At 44.7% G+C, this 21,479-nt stretch overlaps 1 protein-coding gene across 1 annotated transcript in view; it reads right to left on the bottom strand.

Moving 5' to 3' along the window:
- The window catches only part of LOC101164859 (LARGE xylosyl- and glucuronyltransferase 1), a 42,246-nt gene that overhangs the window by 9,421 nt on the left and 11,346 nt on the right, over nucleotides 1–21,479 (bottom strand). Inside the window, exons 3-13 of the mRNA XM_023952349.1 lie at nucleotides 10,609–10,907; nucleotides 10,327–10,409; nucleotides 8,830–8,953; nucleotides 8,582–8,753; nucleotides 5,805–5,909; nucleotides 5,166–5,278; nucleotides 4,107–4,232; nucleotides 3,861–4,016; nucleotides 2,936–3,099; nucleotides 877–1,155; nucleotides 651–797 (exon numbers count right to left, since the gene is read on the bottom strand). Coding sequence (XP_023808117.1) covers nucleotides 651–797; nucleotides 877–1,155; nucleotides 2,936–3,099; nucleotides 3,861–4,016; nucleotides 4,107–4,232; nucleotides 5,166–5,278; nucleotides 5,805–5,909; nucleotides 8,582–8,753; nucleotides 8,830–8,953; nucleotides 10,327–10,409; nucleotides 10,609–10,907 — 1,768 coding nt within the window. The remainder of the gene's footprint in view (nucleotides 1–650; nucleotides 798–876; nucleotides 1,156–2,935; nucleotides 3,100–3,860; nucleotides 4,017–4,106; nucleotides 4,233–5,165; nucleotides 5,279–5,804; nucleotides 5,910–8,581; nucleotides 8,754–8,829; nucleotides 8,954–10,326; nucleotides 10,410–10,608; nucleotides 10,908–21,479) is intronic.

The raw sequence follows: 21,479 nt of genomic DNA, 5'->3' as shown, positions 1-21,479 counted from the left end.
TACGGTTCTGGTCCTGTGACAGTTCTGGTCCTGTTACCGTTCAACCTCTTGTAACGTGTTGGTAATGTAACTGTTCTGGTCCTAATACAGTTAGCGTATAGTACGATTTTAGTCCTGTGATGGCTTGGTTCGGTTAGGGTTCAGCGTCTGATAAGGTTTTGGTAATGTAACGGTTCTGGTCCTGTAACGTTCTGGTCCTGATACGGTTCAGCATCTAGTAAGGTTCTGGTCCTGTGACTGTTCTGGTCCTGTTACAGTTCAGCGTCTAGTAAGGTTTTGGTAATGTAACAGTTCTGGTCCTGTAATGGTTCTGGTCCTGTAACGGTTTTGGTTCTGTAGCGGTTCTGGTCCTAATACATTTAGCGTATAGTACGATTTTAGTCCTGTGATGGCTTGGTCCGGTTAGGGTTCAGCATCTGATAAGGTTTTGGTAATGTAACGTTCTGGTCCTGATACGGTTCAGCATCTAGTAAGGTTTTGGTAATCTAACAGTTCTGGTCCTGTAATGGTTTTGGTCCTATGACATTCTGGTCCAGTTACGGATCAGCGTCTAGTAAGGGTTTGGTAATTTAACGGTTCTGGCCCTGTAACAGTTCTGGTCCTATTACTGTTGGGAAATGAGATGTTCTGTTGAATAGAAGGGTTTGCACCTGAAGGTGAAGAGTGTCCCCATGTCCAGTTGGGACAGTAGCTCGGCTTTGGACTTGGGGAAGGACAGGCGGTACCGCAGCGTCTCGAAGGCTGGAACCACCAAAGCTTTCTTGGTGTTGGCCATGTCCAGCTGAACTACAGACTTCCTGTGAACAGTCAGGCATAATGCATTAGAAGCCACCAGCAACAGGTGGAGACAGCCTGGGGAGGTTCCTCTAAGCTCACCTCAGGTACTCGTAGAGGCCGTACATGGGCAGGAAGTCGATGTCGGACAGAAACATGTAGGGGGTGTGGACCTGCCGCATAGCCACGTTCCGCAGCAGGTTTACAGGGTAAAACTGCCCCTCCTTGTAGACGATGTGGTAGCCCACGTTCCCCCGACTCATCAGCACCTCTGACCCCTGAGCATACCTCAGGAACTGCTGTGCTTCAGCATCCGACAGGTACAAAGCCAGGCTGATCGGCCCCTCCCAGTGCTTACAAATGGCCTCTAACATCTGGAGCCTGTAGACACATGACAGTGTTGACACCAGGACTTCTATCGGCACCAGTCTAATCCAACATCGACGCTCTTTAGGAAGATAATCAGTCACTGTGGCTTAGTGCAGCGTTTTTGGTGCACCGTTCATTCCCAGTTAGCATGTCTCGTTTGGTAGTGCATATGAAAACGTAGTTTAGCCAACCACAATCAAGAAACCATATACACCGTTTTTAGAAAGCGCTGGATGCCTCATATTATTTATTTTATGAAAGAAACCGGGAGGCCGTTGGAAATTTGAATGTGGGCCGCATTTGGCCCATGGGCCGGACTTTTCAGTCAGACAAAACTCTTGCAGTAGAATACATTTATTTTCACATACTTAATTTAAATCTTAACTGGCATTAACAAACTTTGGCATAAGGCTCCGTACAATTCCATGAGATAATTTCCATAAACTTTAGGGTAAGAAACCCCAAACGGAGCCCACAGGTGGAAGCCGGGGAGGAGGGTGGGGCGACGAATGCAGCGCTGCGGTAAGAAAGAGAATGAACGGCTGCACACCTGGACTTAAATAGAACGCTGAACAGGTGAGTTAATTAGCTACCACCCTAGGGGGGGGAAGAGACTGCAGAGTTTTGGCTGCCTGAAAGGTGAACTCGTTCGCTATTTTGTGGACATGTCTGTTCAAGACGTTGAGTCCTTCTGGTTCTGTTTATTAAAGAAAAATGCTTTGATGCTGTTTATCGCTTTAATAGCAGAAATGTTGCCGATGACACCTATGTATTGGCATTTTTCACCGTTCTGAAACACATTACTAATGTAAAGTGTTGCAAATCAGTGCAAAGCTGCTTTTCTCCACTTCAAAATCTGTGAGAATGACGTCAGTTACGTAAATGGTTAAAAGTGAAGCTACATACACAACGGGCATTGGTGGCAGCTTCAAAAATGTGCTTAATGTAGGTTTTTGAATGAATTTCTTTTTTTTGACTAAATTGTTCAAAAACCTGTTCGATACAGGTGTGACGCAACCCGATACCAGCGCAGGTACTCAGATTGGAAGACACTTTGTTTAAAATGTCTAAGCAGTGGAAATCCGGGGAATTTGGATTTTTCTTTCACAGTTCTATTCTGATATATGAAAGACTTGGTGTCATAGAATTCCAAACAGGCACAAACGGCCATTATAAACTTCTCCTTTATAATCGATTTCAAGCGGTTGGTACTTTTGTGTTTTGAAAAGGACGCTACTCACACATCATTATCAAATCTGAGTCCCTGACTGGTCAAAGTTCAAATGGTTTAACTTTCAGTTCACGGGTTTAATTGCTGTGCATTTTAACGTAAAAAGACTTCAAAACTTGCTTAGCAACTCGTGGACGCAATAGTTTTGAACGCAAAAGTACAAAACGCGCACATAGGTGTGTTTATGTAGACATAGCGGTTGCTCGTCCGCACGTTTTACGAGCTCGTTGTGAACATAGCATTACAGAATTTGAAAGAATCTAAACACCCAAGCTAAAGCTCTGGTGTTAAAGGTTAAGACCTAATCATACAAAGATCTTCTAAGTTTGGCCTGCAGGTCCTTCTAGTTTCTCTGAGCAGTGGATGGACTGAAGGGTCAGTAACGTCCATGCGGACACAGAGGAAGTCTTTAGACAAAGAAGCAACGTGACGGTTTCCCCTCGAATGTTTAGTAATGGTGCATACAGGTTTATTTTCATTTCGTTTAGTGACTAACAGTCGATGTGCTTTGGAAAGTGGACTGCCCCAGACAGAATCAGGGATGCAGGTGTGCTGGCTCACCTGTCCATAGACAGCTGAGCCACCAGAGTGACATCAGTGCCATCAGAGCTGGGCTCGTACTCGTAGTGCAGAAAGTACAGATGAGTTCGGTGAACGGTGAAGCGCTCCCGCCGGAATTCGTAGCACGGATCATCTTCATCCAGCTCCATCAAAGTCTTCTGGAGCTACAGAGGTAGCACAGAGACTCTTTGTCATCGTCACTTCAGAAGTGACCCTTATGTTGAGGAACACATTTGTGGTGAAGGGAGGTCAGCCGACAGGCCTACAGGGTGTTTGAGGTCCGAACTTGTCGTATCTGCAGAGACTTGACGGTAATTCAGCTGAAAACCTTCAGCGTGTTCACAAAGACCACACCTGTGTGTGAGGAATCACCTGCAGAGGTCATGCAGAACCTGCTTCTCAAGTTTAGTCCACGAAGACCAACAAAAGCTCCATGTGGACACTTCAGAGCCAATCAATGAAGAGCATGTCTGCCGAAATGCGATCATCCAAAAACTCTAAGTTCAAGTGTTTACCAGGACCAGCTGCTTCACAATGAGAGTCTGGATGGTTATACGAAAGTTCTCAGGACCGTTGCAAACAAACATCTGCAGAAGGATGATCTGTCCTGCAGACAAACACTGGGCTAGAGTCTCGTCCAAAGAGGCTGTCAGAAAAGTCAAACAGAGATCAAGGACATTGTGGACCTTCTGGAAACTGAAGCCGTTTTTTTAAATCATGTCTTTATATTTCGATTTCTAATGCTCTGGAGATTTTCTGCACACTGTTACCGTGAGAGGTAACAAGGTCTATCACAATCACCGCATCATGACCCTGTTATGCCCCCATTATGGCATCCAAAACTGAATGGTTTTTGGATTCTTATGATCAACAGAATTTACCAAACGACTTCTGTTCAGGAAGAAGAAACCTAAAAAAAACCTACATTCTCACTGTTGTGGTCAGCCTCGCTGGGACAGCCGAACAGCTCCCGGCGCAGCAGGTTCCCGTCGTACTCCAAGAAGGTCAGGTATAGGTTCCTGAAGAACTCCACGTGTTTGTTCTTCACTCGCAGCTTCTTCGGGGAGTTCCAGTGGATCACCTGATCAGGAGGAGAGGCGGTTCTAGCACAGGTGTGATGGCTGAGTCCGGCGGGGTTTGGGCGCATCAACATGGCCACAGCGGCGCTCACCTTCAGGTCGGACACGTCTTTGTAGCATTTCTCGGAGCGGGTGTGGTCTGACAGCTGGACGTTCCAGAAGCAGGGCAGCTGGTGCACCAGGAAGGGGTTTTGCTTGATGACAGCGTTAAAGATGTCCTGCAGACAGAACGGTGTGTTCTCTCATGACCTTCAACCCCGCAGAGACATGGAATTCCTGACAGGCTACACTAACACAATATAGAAGACGATTCAAATGTTTCAAACAGGAGCCAGGGATTTAGAGTCGACGGAAGCCTTGAGGACAATGACCTCTCAGATTGAAGTCTAAGGTTGTGTCCGAATTCCCGCCCTACTCCATAACTACTAAAAAACTAAATAGTGCGAAATATCATGTGCCCTGGATTTTAAAGTCAATTCAGATGGATGGCAACTACATGGTAAATACTTTCTTTCACATGAGAAATTGTTAAAACGCAATGCATTGTGGTATTTATTTGCCAATTTAGTGAAGCGCACTGTAGACTTCTGGGAAATTTGTTGAGCTCTGGATTTTTTAATTGTACATTCGGACAGCTCTACAAAATGGCGAACGCACTAAATAGTGCACTAAGTGGTGAGTAGTAAAGGAATTCAGACACAACCCAAAGCTACGTTCACACTGGACAAGCAGGGTGGGGCTTTCTTCATCCTCTTTTTTTTTTTCTACTGTTCACTAGCAGGCTGCACGGTGGCGCAGTGATTAGCGCTCTTGCCTCAAGGCCCCTGGTTCAAGTCCTGGCTGGGGGACCTGAAACCTAACATCAATTGGGGGACCTCTCTGTGTGGAGTTTGCGTGTTCTCCCCGTGTATGCCTGGGTTTTCTCCAGGGACACCGGCTTCCTCCCACCGTCTAAACATGTTTCATAGGTTGATTGCTTAATCTAAATTGGCCCTAGATAGGCTCCGGCAGCTCCGTGTTCCCGAAGGGGACAAAACGGTTAGAAAAAGAATGAATGTCTGCTCCCTGAAAGTGGGGCACTACCAAGGCCGGAATGAACGTCGCGTTAGCCGTATAAGGTCTGACAGGTGAAGCTGAGCCGTGTGTTTTACCTGGTCTGCCAGTGAGGTGGACAGCATTCCCATCAGCTCCCTCTCTGCCGTCAGACGCCACATCTGTTCCCAGCGCAGCTTCCTCAGACGATCCAGGAGCAGCAGGATGACCCCTAGAAAACAAGCGTCTTAGAACTAGACTGTGACCCCCCCTTCCCCTGGTGTTCCAACAGGAAGTATCCGCTGGTTCCAAGACGCCAACATCCCATAGACTTCTATAGAGAAATTAGCAGCTGTTACTCAGTCATGCACTGGTCAGAATAACCATTCTGGCTATGATACCTTTTTCTTAACATCTTCTTGATAATCCTAATTTTTTCAGGATATTTTTGCTAACTGAGTCCAGTTGTCACATACAGTCAAAGCCACAGACAAGCGACGAGACTGAGGACTGTGTTTTAAAAGCAGCTGATGGAAACATTAAAGAAGATTTTACAGATTTGTGCAGGACCTTCAGCTGCCTGAAAGACCTGCTGCTTCTTCAGCAGCAAGAACAAGTTCAGCTGGAAAACTCTTCCGTTGACATCAGTGGAACGGACGTTCGTCCCGGTGAACCTATCTGGGGCTCCAGGTCTTCCATGGAAACCCTCATCCCCTGAAAAGCCGCCCAGCAGCAGCCTGCTGCCGTCCTGGACTCACCCGTGTTGAAGCCTCTGCCCAGAGCGGGCCAGGGCCGATGGTTCTTCCACAGGTTCCCCAGGTACCAGTCACTCTGGTTCTCCACCAGACCCAGAACCTGCTGACCTGATCACAGAACACAGACAAAGCATGAAGGCCCCCCTTAGCATTACGCTTCTGTTTGGTCTCAAGGGCCAATAACAAAACACTGACTGACGGCCCAAAACCTCAGATCATCTTTGAAGGATGAGGATGTTTGATCAGGTCACGAACATCCGGTCGGTCAGGTCAGCTCAGCTTTCTGCTCTCACAGAAAGCCGCCGTCCTGTGAAGACCTCACTAAAGGTTGTGTCCCACAGCCACTGCGTTCATGCTGTGGATTTTCCACGTATGAAAATTCAGGCTTTTGTGATCCATGCATGATTTACGTCATTCAAAAGTGTTTCTTGTACTTGTCATTCGTCGATTTGCGCCCGTCTAGGGTTATGGAAGATGGGTCTTTACGTGAATTTGGTTTTGAGCTGTTCAATGTCTTTGGTCTGTTGAGCAGTAGCAGTTTAGGCATGGGCCATATGGGCAATTGCCCGGGGCGCAAATTTAAAGGGGGCAGCGGCTCAGTGCTTGGAAACAAAAACAAAAAAATCTGCACCACTATTGGTTTTCTATTATCTGTTATAGAGTTTGGAATATCCTGAAACCTGTGAAGTGGCGCCCCCTGCAGCTGCACGCGCTCCTGCATTTGAAAAGTTGGCGTAAATGTGTGATGGAAAAGGGGAGGGGGTGAAGATTGCGCAATACCTTGGATCATTGCATGCCTTTAGATGACTCAGCTCATGCCAATAATGTCATTCTTTATTAACTTTTGTAGACATTTTTATGACGTGTCTTTATTTTCCACATAAATGTATTTTTTACGCCTGGCTGTCATTTAATTGGTGTCAGTATTTGACACAAAGACAGCAGGTAATGCAGTAAAACAGCTGCACTTTTTGAGATCATAAACAATAGATCATTTGTTTATGAATGTATTGAGAGTTTTTGGAGGATTTTTACTGTTTGTGATGCACAAAATTAGGAAAATGCCAAATATTTTGAAGTAATCCCACTGATGATTTGTAAGATTTAGTTTTTAATTTTTTATAAGACCTAAAAATAATATTTAAAAAAATCCAATCCCTCTGATATGTTACACATAGACACACACTGGATGTCACACAATAAGCAGAAAGGAACTAATTACTAAAAATGATGCAGGAGTCCAGTTTTAACAGAAATGGACAAAAGAGCAAAGAAAACAGAATGTTCTATTTGTTATTTCTTGTTATTAACATTTCCAGGTTTCTTTTGTTTTGTTCTGCAGCATGTTCCTATTTGTATGATTTTGACAGAATATAATTTTATGGAGAGCAAAATGTTGAATTTTATTTAAGGTTTAACTTCATTTATTCTGAAATAATACGCCCTTATTTGTTCATCTTTATGCTCACAAAGTTCAGTTTTAAAGGTTTAAAAGTTTTTAAAGTTTAGCTTCAGTGTGTTCAATACATGTTGACCTTGTTCGGCCCAAAACCTAAAGCGTGTTTTGGATTTCGCTCCCCTGTGCGACGGAGTTTGATCCCCCTGCAATAAAAGTATATAAAATTCATGCATTTTTTTGGGAAATGAAAATACGTAAAACAAAAGGATGCGGACAAATTCTGTGCCGATCGCCCAGGTAGTTAGAGTGAGAATTATGTATTTTGCACGTATTTTACGTCGTTTATTCAAAAGTAAAACTTGTGCAATTGTTCGTTAATTGTGCAATTAACGTCTAACAGACTTTTCACACATGTACCAACGATGTATCCTTTTATGTCGCGAATACAGCACACATATCACATTCAAATTACGGGGTTTGACGCATGAATCACTAATGATTTCCATCTAAACAGAGCAAAGTCTCTTTTTTCCATCTGAAAAACATTGCAAAGCTCCGCCCCTCACTAACCCAGTCTGATGCAGAAAAACTAATCCATGCTTTTGTCTCCTCCAGACTAGATTACTGCAATGCTCTCCTTGTTGGGATTCCTGGCAGGAGCCTGGAAAAGCTCCAGCACATCCAAAACTGCGCTGCTAGGGTCCTGACAAGGAGACGCAAATTTGACCACATCACTCCTGTCCTTCAGTCACTTCACTGGTTACCCATTCGTTCCAGAATTCAATACAAACTCTGTCTCCTCACCTACCAATGCGTCCATGGAACTGCCCCTGCCTACCTCAGTGAGCTCCTTTCCCTGCACGCCACTTCACGACTCCTCCGTTCCAATTTCACACACTGCCTTCATCAGCCAAGGACCAGGCTAACCACTATGGGAGACAGAGCCTTTCAGGCTGCTGCCCCTCGACTCTGGAACAATCTTCCACAATCCCTCAGAGCCCCACAAAGCCTTGGCACATTCAAAAAAGGCTTAAAAAACTTTTCTTTTTAATAATGCTTTTTAGTACTTTCATTGTTGTTTTATTTTTGTCTTACCTTGTTCTTATTGTAAATCATTTTTATTTCTGCCTCCATTGTAGCGCTTTGGGATTTTATCTAAAATGTAAAGCGCATTCTAAATAAAATTTATTATTATTATTATTATTACAAACATCATGAACGGTTCATGTTTTACGTTGTTTTACGTGTTCTTTGGTTTATTCGTACTTCTTCCGTGGTTTTAGCACGGTTCACTCGTTATGATACATCTGTGAATATTTCACGCAAATACCACACAGCAAAGGGCGGCTCCTGAACCGGAGACCCTCAAGAAGATGCTCACCTTTGAACTTGTGGAAGACGGCCCAGAGCTCAGCGATGTCGGTGGCGAAGGTGATGTCCGTGTCCAGAACGATGACCTTCTGCAGGTCTGAGGGCAGCGTCTTGGTGAGGACCAGCTTCATCAGGCCGTAGATCCCCGAGTAATGTTTGTTGGGGATCCAGGATACCTCCGACTGAAAGAGCACAGCAGAGGGATGTTGGCGGCGCCTTCACGCTGAGCCGCTGCCACAGGAGGCGGAGTTACCTCACCTTCAGCTCGTCAGCGTCGTAGAAGGCCACTCGCACCGCAGGGACCATCCAGGTGTGAAAGAGTGCAGACAGGATCTTCTGAGCGATCGAGTCAGTGATGAAGTGGAAATGAAGCGGGTTTTTTCTGCAGAACCAAAACAGCAAAGGGAGGCTGAGCCGTGCTGGATCCAGATTAGGGCCGATCCAGATCTAGATCCGAGTCCAGATCAGGATCTGCTCTGGGTTTGTGTTCTCTTCAAGTTGCTCAACACAGGGAATCATCACACATTCAGCTTCAGTTTCTACAGCAGATGCCCTTTCCTGACCAAATCATTTGCTTCTAACCGGACTTGGGACAAGCACATGGAAACACTGGAGAGCACCTTCATGTGGCTGCAGTAAGCAACCCGGTTGTCCCAGACAGTCTCCCATCCATGGACTAACGAGGACTAACCCTTCTAAGTGAGATCAGATGAGATGGGTGTCCAGATCTGCCCTGAGAGGACGGACTGCAACACGTCAAAGCTGATCCATCCATCATGTTATTCTTTTTATCTTTAGATGAACTGCCCTCCTCATCCTCACCTTCATCTGAAGTCGTCCATCACCACCTTCCTTTATCTGAGTGTCTCCTCCTCCTCCTCTGAACTATCCTGGAACTAACAATTTTTTACCCAGAAGTTCCTGCATTTTTGGGTTAAATGGGAAAGAACCGAATGGGTTGCAGTCCTGAGACCATTTGACTGCTCCCAATATTCTCATTCACACGCCGTGGGGAGGCAACGAAGCCACACCCCCAACGTACCCAGGCAAGGGTCCAGCGTCCAGCATCCAGCCGGGGAAAAAAGTCATCAAACCAACTCTTTGGCTGGAACGCGCCTGGAAGTGAAGAAAACTCTGATCCTCCTCCTTCTCCTCAAGCAGAATCAGGAGATCAGAGATCTGCAGCACATGTTTATCAGAGTGGACTGATCATCTGCTCTTCTCCTGACCTCTGAGGTCAGCAGGAGGGGTCCTGACCTGACCTTCAGAGCAGCCACAACCTTCACTGCCTCACTCAGTGCATGGCCAACCAGGACACACCAGGAGTCTCCCAGCTGAACATTTGAAGAATTGTATCCAGAATGCAAAGTCTGCTTCAGTTTAAGCTGCAGCATCATCACCTAAGAAGAGATGAAGACCTCATCTGTCATGGAGTTTCTACATTCAGGACCCTCTTCCTCTGCAGGAGGCTCAGGATCTTCATGATCGGCACCTGATCCTGAAGTTCAGGAGCGTTTGGATCCAAGTTGGAAAAAAAACATTGTTGGTGAAAAAATTCTTTTATGTTTTTTTGAGAATTTTCTAACTGATTCTCATAATTCAACTCAACCCACAGGGGGCAGTCAGGGGGTTCCGGACCCCGCCCAATAAAACATACACGTGACATAGATATTAAGTGGGAGTTCTGGGAATTGAACCAACGACCACCTGGGGCTGGGGAACTGTAGCTGACTGGGTTGGGGTGGGGAGCAGTACCTGTGGAAGAGCACAGACTTGACCAGCGTCACCACATCCCGGCTGGCGTTGTACCCGGCGCAGACGATGGCCACGTGGATGGTCTGTGGACCAGAGGACACCATGACGCTTGGAGCGAAACATCTGCATCTACTGTCTGGTGACGACGCTCATGAGTTCCTAGGAAGTCTTTTGGCAACTTTCAGCTGGCAGTTTTAGGAATCTGAACTCCAGGCACAGTTTCAGTCTCAGTGACCCCCCCCCCCTCCCCCCCTCTGAGTGGTCCTGATAGAGGGGTTTTACCTCGCACTTGTCTACAGTCGGCTGTTGGACGCAGTCAGAGGCGTTCCCCGCCGCCGCGTTCCTCTGCCCATCGCTGTCACCTGTTCCCTCCTCCGAATGGGTGCGGCTGTGGTTCCCCCCGCGGACGTCCTGTGGCCGCTGTGCGTAAGGGTCTTTGGGGGGGCGACTCAGCTTGTGTCGTAGTGCCCGGTTCTCCTCCTCCACCAAACGGACCCTGAGCTCTAAGGCTTGCTGCTCGCCAACTCTGCCCAATGGCGAGGATGAATGAGCTTCCAGAGGAGAGAGGAGAAGGGGCTTCTCTGTGGGTGGAGGAGGCTATCATCAACACACATAAAGCTGGTCATGATGTTGAAACCCCCACCCCACCACCACAACTCAGTCTCCAAACGCAGCAAAGGGGAGACAGAGAGACGAGTCCAGGAGTTAAGAATGAAGCTGCAGCGTCCAACGATACTAAACTGCTAATAGAGACATTCAGCTGTTTGACATTTGAAATAGCTGGGGGTGGAGGTTGGGGGCTTTGCAAAATGTCATTTGTGACACGACCGCTGCTGAGGGGTTTTTCTGCCACACATTGCTTGGGAGGACGTAGGTACCAGTAGTGGGTCGTCAGGGCCTTCCAGGCCTTCTTCAAAGGCCTAAAACAAATATCTGAATCATGTGTTCATTATATTTTGTCCATGCATACTCATTTAATCATTCCAAATGGTCTGTCCCTTCCCTTTTACTGTGTTTGTGATGGTTATGCTGCTTCCAGACAGACATGTATTTTCATATTGGATCATTTAACCAATCAGATTTCAGCTGTCCTTTGTTGCCAGGCAGGGTCAGAGCTAAAGAGGCCGTCACTCTCCGTTCTTAAGGCCTCTGAATGCAAAATCAATGTCAGATTTTGAGTTGGTGTCAGCAGGGCCTTCTAGCAGGGTTAGGCAACGTCACAGTATTCAGACCTTCTGATTGGACAGAAGTTTCAGGAAGTCACATGCAGCCTTGACATCCATCTCAGTTAAAAACAGAGCTGACTGTCTTGTATCCATAGAGGATTTAGCAGGAAAATTTCCCACTGATCTCCTTAACTTCCTTCATCAGAAAAATCTAAGTGAGATCATGAAGCAGCAGTACGGGTTTGTGTGTTTGGCGCTGACCTTCCCCGTGTCTGCGTCTGTTGAGCGGACATTTTCGGCTCTAAAGCTAATTGAAACCTTAGCAGAAACAACTCTGGAGAGACTGGGCTCTCAGCACTGGCCCTGATGGAATAGAAACTTCTTGATGGAACTGAAGACGATAATCTAAATGACAGAGTGATGGAACTGTTTAGAGCAGCGGTCCCCAACCTTTTTTAACGCCAAAGACCAGTATGACGTCACACAAAGTTTTCACGGACCTGTCTTTCAAATGTCGGCTGATGAGTAATATAGCAACACTACGACGAAGGGGGAACAGAGACGTGACAAGACAAACCCTGAGCTTTTATTTTGACATGCATGACATTGTACATCGCACAGGTCTCATCATCCTCTCCCCTTCCCACACTCATGGTGCAAAAAAGAAGTACTGTCTATTAAATGTAGCTTTCTTTTTTTTCCAGAAGTCAAAGGCTCCTCTTCTGTGTCCTGGCTGGGCGTTTTCCCCTTGGCAAAGAAACTTTCCAAAGACGTTTGTTTTTTACTCATTTTGCTAGCTCCTGGGTTTTATTTTCGCAGTAACCTATCACATGACCGAGAAGAGTGCCTTGGCCTGTGTCTAGAGCAGGAGTGCCGAACAAGTTTGACACCAAGAGACAGATTTTTTCACTGTGAGAGTCAAAGAGCCACACCACACATTGACCTGCCAAGACGGACACACACAAACAAGCAATTATTATTTTCCATAAAACACTCCTCTCCCTACAACACAACAGCAAGTATTGTACTTGTGTTTATTTCAAGTTTTATTTCAGTTGAGTATAGCATAAATTAATTTTGACTTTCAGTAAAAAAATAGGAATTCTTAAATAATTTTTTATTTAAAGTTTTATGATGGATCTTGGTCACGAAAAACAATAAATTGATGATATGTTTATGAAAATTGAAACGACTCAGCTTGCTCACCACTGTAGCAAGTAGACAAGTATTAATTTGCCTCTTACCAGCTTAATAGTGCATTTACTTGAACTCTACTGTCAGTACCCAAACATTATGAATCTCACTTCTGCTCATAGCCACGTCACTAATGGTTTTACCCCCAAGATTCCCCACTTCCCGTGAGTCTTAGGGGCTGAAGGCGGGGCTAACCCCCGGGTCGCCACAATATGATGAGACGCAAAGAGCCACATGCTCATTGGCTGAGAGCTGCATGCGGCTCGAGAGCCTCCCTTGGTCTAGAGTGACATACGACGGAATTGTCATGGTTTGGGTTTCTTTCTCTTGGTTTTTGCTTTTCATCTTGTTTCTGTCATGTTTGAGTTCTGTTTCCTGTTTTATTTTGAAAGGTTTCCGTTTTTGTCATGCTTTTGAGTATTGCTTTCCTGGTCCCAATCTGTTCTGATCACGTTCACCTGTGTCTTGTCGGTCCTTTTTGTATTTAAGTCTTGTCTCTGCCTTCTTCTTGTGCTGGTCCATTAATGTCTCTCATGTAACGTCTCTAACGTCTCTTCCCTGACTCCCTTCATGCCATGTTCTCATGCTATGCCCCAGTAAGTTTAGTTTTAGTTTTGTGTTCCTGCTCTGCAGCACTTTTTGTTATTTAGACCAGTGTTTTTCAGCCTTTTTTGAGCCACGGCACACTTTAACCTTGACAAAAATCCCGCGGCACACCAGCCCCCCCCCCCCCCCCCCAAAAAAAAAGCAGAAACTCATAGTCTGTTTTGATCTACAGCCCCCCCCCCCCCCCCCCCGGCAATCTGACGTGCATTTTTGTGATAATTGTGGCAGAAAAAGCAGGAAGTTGCAGATGTTTTTTCTAAAAGATGTAATAAAAGTTAAGTTACATACAAACTGTATGTTCGTTGTGGTTTCAATCCGTGTAACAAGGACGACTCATTGTACGCTAAGGCGCTGTCCCTTTAAGCAAATGCATCATGGGAGATGTAGTGTGAATACAGCGAGAAACCGGCAGAAACACTTGCTTCTCTGAGTTTCATGGTTTTGTTCACTTGTTCCACGGTCTGATACCGGATTCTGTGGAAAGCTACACCGCTAAAGACGAGCTTTAGCTGGTGTTTTTGTTGGAACTGAGTGAGTTATGAGCTAAATTGGAACAAGGAAGTTTAGACTTTAAACACTTCTGATTGGTCAGACTGATGACATGTGATTAAGCCTTCAAGAATGATTGGTGGAGTCGTGGAGACAGTAAAAGCTGCGGGACTTTTCAGAAAACAGTTATAGCTGCAGGTAAATCGCTGTACCGTCATTCTTATCAAAATGTCTTTAATAGAATCAGTTAAACACAAAGAAATAAGTATTTTATGATCTTTCATATTCCTAACTACTCAGTGTTTTATCAGGACCTGTTTGGATGAACAAAGAGCTGATTTCCTGGAGATGGTTAATGTTTTTAGATCAGTTAATGAGGGCAATTTTCCACGGCACACTTGACCATCTCCCACGGCACACTAGTGTGCCGCGGCACACTGGTTGAAAAACACTGATTTAGAATACACCCCTTGCCTTGGAACCGTGTGCCTCCCGTCTCTGCATTTTGGGTCCTTCCTGCTCACCAGCCCTCCCCACCTGACAGTAACAGAGAATCAGGCAATTTTTCAAAATAAAACATCTTACAGATTCCGAAATAAATAAGACTGAAGTAATGTAAGTTATTTATTCTTTCTCTGCGGCCCAGTACCAAATGACCCACGGACCGGTACCAGTCCACGGCCCGGGGGTTGGGGACCACTGGTTTAGAGGAAAGAGAGGAGGATGGATTTTGTTTTCAAATAATCAGATTTTTTGATGAGTGAAATGGTAAGTATCATAAATGATATTTAAGATGTATGTGGTTATTTTCTATGTATTTTGTTGGCTGTAGTTGCTTGATGAGATTTGTTTACTGTTTTGTTTATTCGGTTTATTTAGAGGCATTTATTGTGGCTACAGGAATTTTCAATCTGCAATGCAAAGCTGGTTTCTAAATTGTAAAATGGTTAGAGAGGGGTTGAGTGATTCAGGCGTAGCACGACGGAAGGCCCAGGCGTGTTCATGCACGGTCCGCCACTGAAAGATACAGACATCAAAAAATACATCTAGTCCTCTGAGTCACAGCTTTATAGGTTAAAAACCACAAATACAAACAACATCATGTGGGGAAAAAAGGTAAAAAATCAGTCAGGAAGTAAATATTCAGCAAACTTTGTCAGTTTCTCTTCTTGTTCTACCAAGTCAATTCCAATTAGATGAAGGTGAACCACGGTGAGGGATGTGTTCACTAAACACAGGAGAAGCCTTTTTTCCCCACATCACTTCAAACAATCCCTGAAAAAAATTTTAATATATATATCCGTGGTCTGTATCTCTTCCTTTGGCCATCTTATTATGATTACATCTTGAAACAAACTCAAGGCCCCAAATGACAGTGTGCTCAGTGAATGTCTCAGGCAATGGAGAGCAGAGGATACAGTGCAGGAGGACAGATCCTCATGGGAAGACAAACCCCTGCATGGGATGTACCATCGGACCATAACTGAAGTGGCTGATTTTAAGAAGTCCTACCAATGGCTAGAAAGGACTGGCCTACAGGACAGCACTGAAGCACTCATCCTGGCAGCTCAGGAACAAGCCCTGAGCACCAGAGCAATAGAGGCTCAGCTCTACCACACCAGACAAGACCCAAGGTGTAGGCTGTGCAAAGAGGAACCTGAAACAATCCAGTACATAACTGCAGGATGTAAGATGCTGGCAGGGAAAGCATACATGGAGCGCCACAATCAGGTGGCTGGAATAATATACAGGAACATGTGTGCAGAATATGAACTGAAAACCCCAAAGTCAAAAGGGGAAACACCCCCAAAGGTGGTAGAGAATGAGAGGGCAAAGATCCTGTGGGACTTCCAGATCCAGACTGATAGGATGGTAATGGAGAACCAACCAGACATTGTAGTGGTGGATAAAGAACAGAGGAAAGCCGTTGTGGTGGATGTGGCAGTGCCAAGCGATGGGAACATCAGGAAGAAGGAACATGAGAAACTGGAGAAATACCAGGGACTCAGAGAAGAACTGGAGAAAGCCTGGAAAGTGAAGGTGACAGTGGTGCCTGTGGTAATTGGAGCACTCAGGGCAGTAACCCCCAAGCTGGAGGAGTGGCTACAACAGATACCTGGAAAGACCTCAGACCTCTCAGTCCAGCAAAGCGCAGTGCTAGGAACAACTAAGATACTGCAGGACCCTCAAGCTCCCAGGACCCCAGCTCGGAGGAAAAACCACCCGCAGAGAGTGAGAGGCCCATTTATTGGGCGGCCGTGGTGCAGCGGTAGGGCGGTCGACCCATGATCGTAAGAGGTTCGATTCCCGGCTTGCACACCCATGTGTCGAGGTGTCCTTGGGCACCTTGCCTCTGGTGGGAGGTTGGCGCCAGTGTTCGGCAGCGGAGCCACCATCAGTGTGTGAATGTGTGTGTGCATGGGTGAATGTGACTGTAAAGCGCTTTGGGCCTTCGAAAGAAGGTAGAAAGGTAATGATGAATCAGATTTACCATTAATTCTTGTTTACTTGTTTGTTTGGACACATATTTGATTACACTTGATTATCTAGCAAGAAATCCAAGGAATCTGGAAAACTTCACTGTTCAGTAGCAGGAATTTACCTCTGAGTCACACTGGATGAATTTTGGCTAAAGATGTCCTGGATCCATTTAGGTCAGAGAATCGGATCATCAACCACAATTATTGTCAACAACCCCCGTTATATTATATATTATTAACATCAAATGAATTATATCTAGATTGTATCCATTTAGGTAAAAGAATTGGACTGTATCGTATCTTCAGCCTTCAGCTATCAGACTGTTTAATGAACCTGCCTGATATGAACTGATATTTTATTTTGTGAACTGTCATTTTACTGTTGTTTATTGTGTGTGGTTGTGTGTTTTGCTACCGGACACCTGAATTTCTCCTTTGGGAGATTAATAAAGTTTATATCTATCTTATATCTAGCTCCACAAAGTTATTTGAATCTGTTTTGTATCGATTTGTGGACCATGTATGGAGATGCATTTCCAATAATTTGACCCAATAAAATACAAAAAGAGAAACTAATCCCCACTGTTCTAGCAGTCTGGCCTGTGATGATCCGAATCTCATCCTGGATGTTCCCCCATACAGTAGGTGGCAGTATGCCCTCTTTTCATCCACCACTAACTAAATAAAGATGGGGCTTGTGGGCAGGTACCAAAAAAGCCATAAAGATAAAAGTGTAGTTCCTGTTGCAGTGTGGCTTCAAATAGGGACAAAATTAAACAGCCTTTTGATCCACCTGGTCAGACATCAATCGCAGACTGCAGCGATGTCAGATAAAAGAAGCAGCTCACCAATGACAAAACTAAACTCCAAGGTGAGCACATCCATCCTTCTGCCCTGAAGTCAAGATGAGAAAAAGAACAAGAACTTTTCAACCTGCTTTGCTCCTCCCACCCAGCCTCCGTCTTACACCGCCCGACAGAGCTGGAAAAACGGTTGGATTTGTTGAAGACTAACTGCAAGGCTTCCTCTGGTCACAAGAGCCTTTATGGAGATCTGTATTCTTGTTATTCAGCTACGAGGGTCACTGTTTACAGCCTCTACTTCCTCCCTTCTTAGCAACTTCCTCCCTTCTTAGCATCAGACTCAATAGTGAAACAAGTTGAGTTTGTGGTCCCTACTTTTACGATTCTATCTGCTAATGGCATCTCTGATTATCTCTGCTTTGCTGTTAATTCGGCTTCTCGCTGGACAACAGTTGTTTCTTCTCATTTCCCCCTATGACCCAGAGCAGCGTTCGAGGAAGGTCTGGACACCTCCCTTCCACAAGAAAACTGCAATTCAACACTAGAACAATTTCATTTGTTGTCTTTATGCCCCGTCACTGCTCAGTCCCGTTTGAAGTGGTACAGGTCACATTATCTTAACACCACAGCTCATCTGGATAAAGACATAAAAGTCCTTCTCATTCACATGTAATGGCCTCAAGAAGTTCTGGACAGAGGTTTGGTCGACTTCGCCCCTGATATCAGGCCTCAGACTGAAATCATTGGTCGTTCTGTTTGATGTCACTCAGGAGGAGGCGTCTTTTGCTTCTGCGCTGTATTAAAATGCTGAATTGAACACTTGATCACAAAATTCTTGCTTCTTACCAACCTCATCCAATGTGCCTCCGACTTTAAATCAAAGCCTTGCTAGGATTCCCATGAGCCTCAGCAGAGCCTTTGAAGTGCTGCAGCGATGGGCTTGTGTTTGCGTCAGCAGGAACAGTTTCTCTGGCTTTCTCACCGACGTCAACCGCAGCCTTTTGCCGGAGCTGCTCCAACGGTGAGGAAGACTCGGGGGAAACCTGCTGGATCCTGAACTAAATCGAGTCCCAGAGACCTGAAACTGTCAGGATGTGTCGGCTCAGCATGCAGCACACTCAGTAAAGGAGAAAAGTGGGACAACTTCTGAGATGAAGACAAGGAGGTGGAGGAGAAGTCTACCAGTCTGCTGACAGCTGAACCAGCAAATGCTTAACAGCTGAATGATGAAGACACACCTGAGCCCCAAAAGTTCCCTCTGTCCCTTTCTAGGAGTCACCAAAAACCAAAACCACTCTGATAGCTGCAGGTCTTCATCATGAACCCACGTGAGGAAGGTACAGGAGGTCTCAGTAGGGCTGGGTTGATTAAATCGATCTGAATCGATCCATAAAGCACAGGTTGATCTTTTATGCCTTTCCATTTCCGGTGTTCAAACGCATAACAGCAATAAAGCTAAAGTCCGCTAGCTTAATGCTAACAAATAATGGAATTTCCCATAGAACGGCTAATGCTAACGCTCGGTCAACCTAAACATGAATGGCTGATTAATTGATCAGCTTTATAGACTCACAGGCAGGCATTTTCCAAACTCTATTAAGGAAACTTTTTTCTAAGTAACCGTTTGTGGTCTAAAGCAGTGTTTTCTGCTCCAAACTTCTGGAATACAGTGTAAAGCTGTAGCGCGAGCCCCACATGGTGGAGGTTTCCCAACAATCGGCACATTCCAGTTGGAGCTTCTCCGTCTGAAAAATCATGTAAGACTGTATGATGTTAACAATCTCATTGGTTTATTATTACAGTAACACATTTACAGCAAGTGAACTGTATGGGATTAATATGAAGATCTTCAAACCATGTATTGGTTATCATTGTATTTTTATACAAAAATGTCTAAATGTGTAAACCATGTAGATTCAAATAGAATCAAATCAATTCTGGAATTTTTTAATGATACCCAGACCCTAAAACATCTAAAAAACATCAAACTTTATTTATAAAATAGCGCTTCTCCTCCATTGCGCAGCTCGAAGCGCTTTAACATTAAAAACAAAAACAAAAAACACACAATATTACAGTAAAAACCCGACCCACCCATCACTGCTCCCCTCCGTTAAAACACACGACCCATGACCCCCACGTACAGTGAATAATGACTAAAACAGTTTTTGGGAATCTCTTCATAACAGGAGCCAGCTTGCATCGCCACAGTGCCCTCCCAAGCTGGGACAGCAACGGGGTCCACTTCACAGCCGTGAAGCTGCAAAGTAAGACTCCAGCTGCCCCACCAAGGGCAACAACTGCAGCAACAACCACCCACCAAGCCGGCAAGCCCTGGAGGAAAAGATCTCCACAAAAAACACTGGGGCTAAAATCATGACAAGATGTTAAAATTAAAGACATAAGATGTAGATATAAACTTAAAATTGAGAATAAGATGCATAAAATTAAAATAAATACATAAAATAGCCTATGCTAAAACTAATAGGATTAATTAGCAGTTAAAATCAACTAAACTAAAAAAAACTAAAAACTAAAAGATCCATCAAACCAAATAATGAGCTATTATCTATGGAGACTCTTGGGGGTCGCTCTACACCACCCACAGCCGGAACAGCCAGAACATCTGAGACAATAATCTGAACCTGCTGAAGCTGAAACGTTCCTGGATCACCAACGCCCACAGTCCATCAGGGAGAGGAGGATCATTGATTGAATGACTCGGTTTGTCTTTAAGAGTCATTCACTGTTCCAGGAAGCCTGAACATCAAGGACATGATGGCTTTGCTCCTATAGACTCCATGTTTTCAGTGAAGATGAGGGACTTTGAGAGGTGCTAAGTCTCTGCCAGTGCGGCTGCTTCCATCTCCAGAGACGAGAAGAAACACTAAAGTCCTGTCCCGGTGACATCACATCGAGCAGATCTGCAAAACTGCAGACGGACTTCCAGACGAGTAATGATGAAGAAGCCAAAGTGGGTCTAGACTTTGGTTTCTTCTCATTAACATTTTACAAAATGAAAAATGTCCTCGCCCTCTAAAAAAACCAGAGTGAATGAGCTCTCAATGGTTTTAAGACCCATCACGAGGTTTTGCTGAACTGAGGGTTGATTTGCTCACTTAATGGGAGAACGAGCAAATCCCTTCAGGGGTCGCCACACCAAATCAGCTTTCACTAATTCGCACAGGTGGATTGGCAGAGAATCTTTTTCTAAGTGTCCTTCCTGACACAACCCTGCGTTTTCTCCGGGCTGGAGACCGGTCCAGGGGGATCCTGACTTGGGGCCCCTTGTAGCTACATAGACAGACAGTAGCATGAAGGGAAATAAACCCTGGTTTCCCATGCGTCAGTCCTACATTCAGCTGACTGAGCCATCCAGCCACTGTTGATCCCTTCTTCATGTGGACATCCCTGAGGTTTCTTTTTTTTCCCCCTGAATCCCCGGAAGACAATTTTTTAGGAGTATTTCTTTACCAAGAAGGAGCGTCTAAGGGCAGGGATGTCCAATTTGGTTTAGTCTGTTTAGTTTAGCCATGAAATCAGTCATTGAATAATACAATTACTGGTACAATTATTGTACTATTGTTGTAATATTGGGCTATATCAATAAAATTGAATAGATTTCAATCTTACGACTGTAGAGGTAAATGTCCTTCATAGTGGGGGTGGGGACCAAAAATCCCATTCCTGCTTGTTTCGCAACATACTGACTGAACACACCTGATCCAGGTATCAGCTGTGAGTAGAGCACTGATATCTGGAAAACATTCAAAGGCCTTTGAGGCCTGTAGTTACCCCCCCATGCTTTAAAGAATGTAGGTCAAGTTCCTAGTGACTCATTTTCTGCAGTCCTTCTGTTCTGTGTTTTTAAAATCTGCATTTCAAAGGAACAGAGAAGAGAGCATTTCACTCTGATGAGAACAAGCAGAATAAAATCCTGAGGCTTTAGAGCATGAAATGACTTTTCACGTTCCTTATCAGAACAGTTTTACAGCTGCAGGGAAATAACACACCAGGCAAGATCTCATGTTTTAATTCACATGGGACTCTCTAAAGGTCACGGCTGCTTCTTTCAGGCTGGAGGTCAAAGTAGGGAAATGATCAGACTTCTGTGTCTTATGTTCATTTATTGAAAGTCTAAAAAAATGTCAGAACTTTAATAAAAATGCTATACCATATGGAATCAAAAAATGTCAATCTGACTCAGGAAGCCATTTACAAACAGTTTACAGGTGGATATAAAAAACAGAAATTTTGGTGAAAAGGTTTAATACTTTCTTTGTCATTCATTTTTTAAAGTGAAACTCTGATTTTATATTAAGTTACAGATTAACTTAAACAGTTCAAGTCTTTATTTCTTGTCATTTTTGATGATTGTGGCGCATATGAGATAAAAAAAAGTTCTGTTTCTAAAA

The sequence above is a fragment of the Oryzias latipes genome, chromosome 23 (assembly GCF_002234675.1).
Source record: "Oryzias latipes chromosome 23, ASM223467v1".
NCBI classification, from domain to species: Eukaryota; Metazoa; Chordata; class Actinopteri; order Beloniformes; family Adrianichthyidae; genus Oryzias; species Oryzias latipes.
This window is presented reverse-complemented; position numbering and strand designations above follow the sequence as displayed.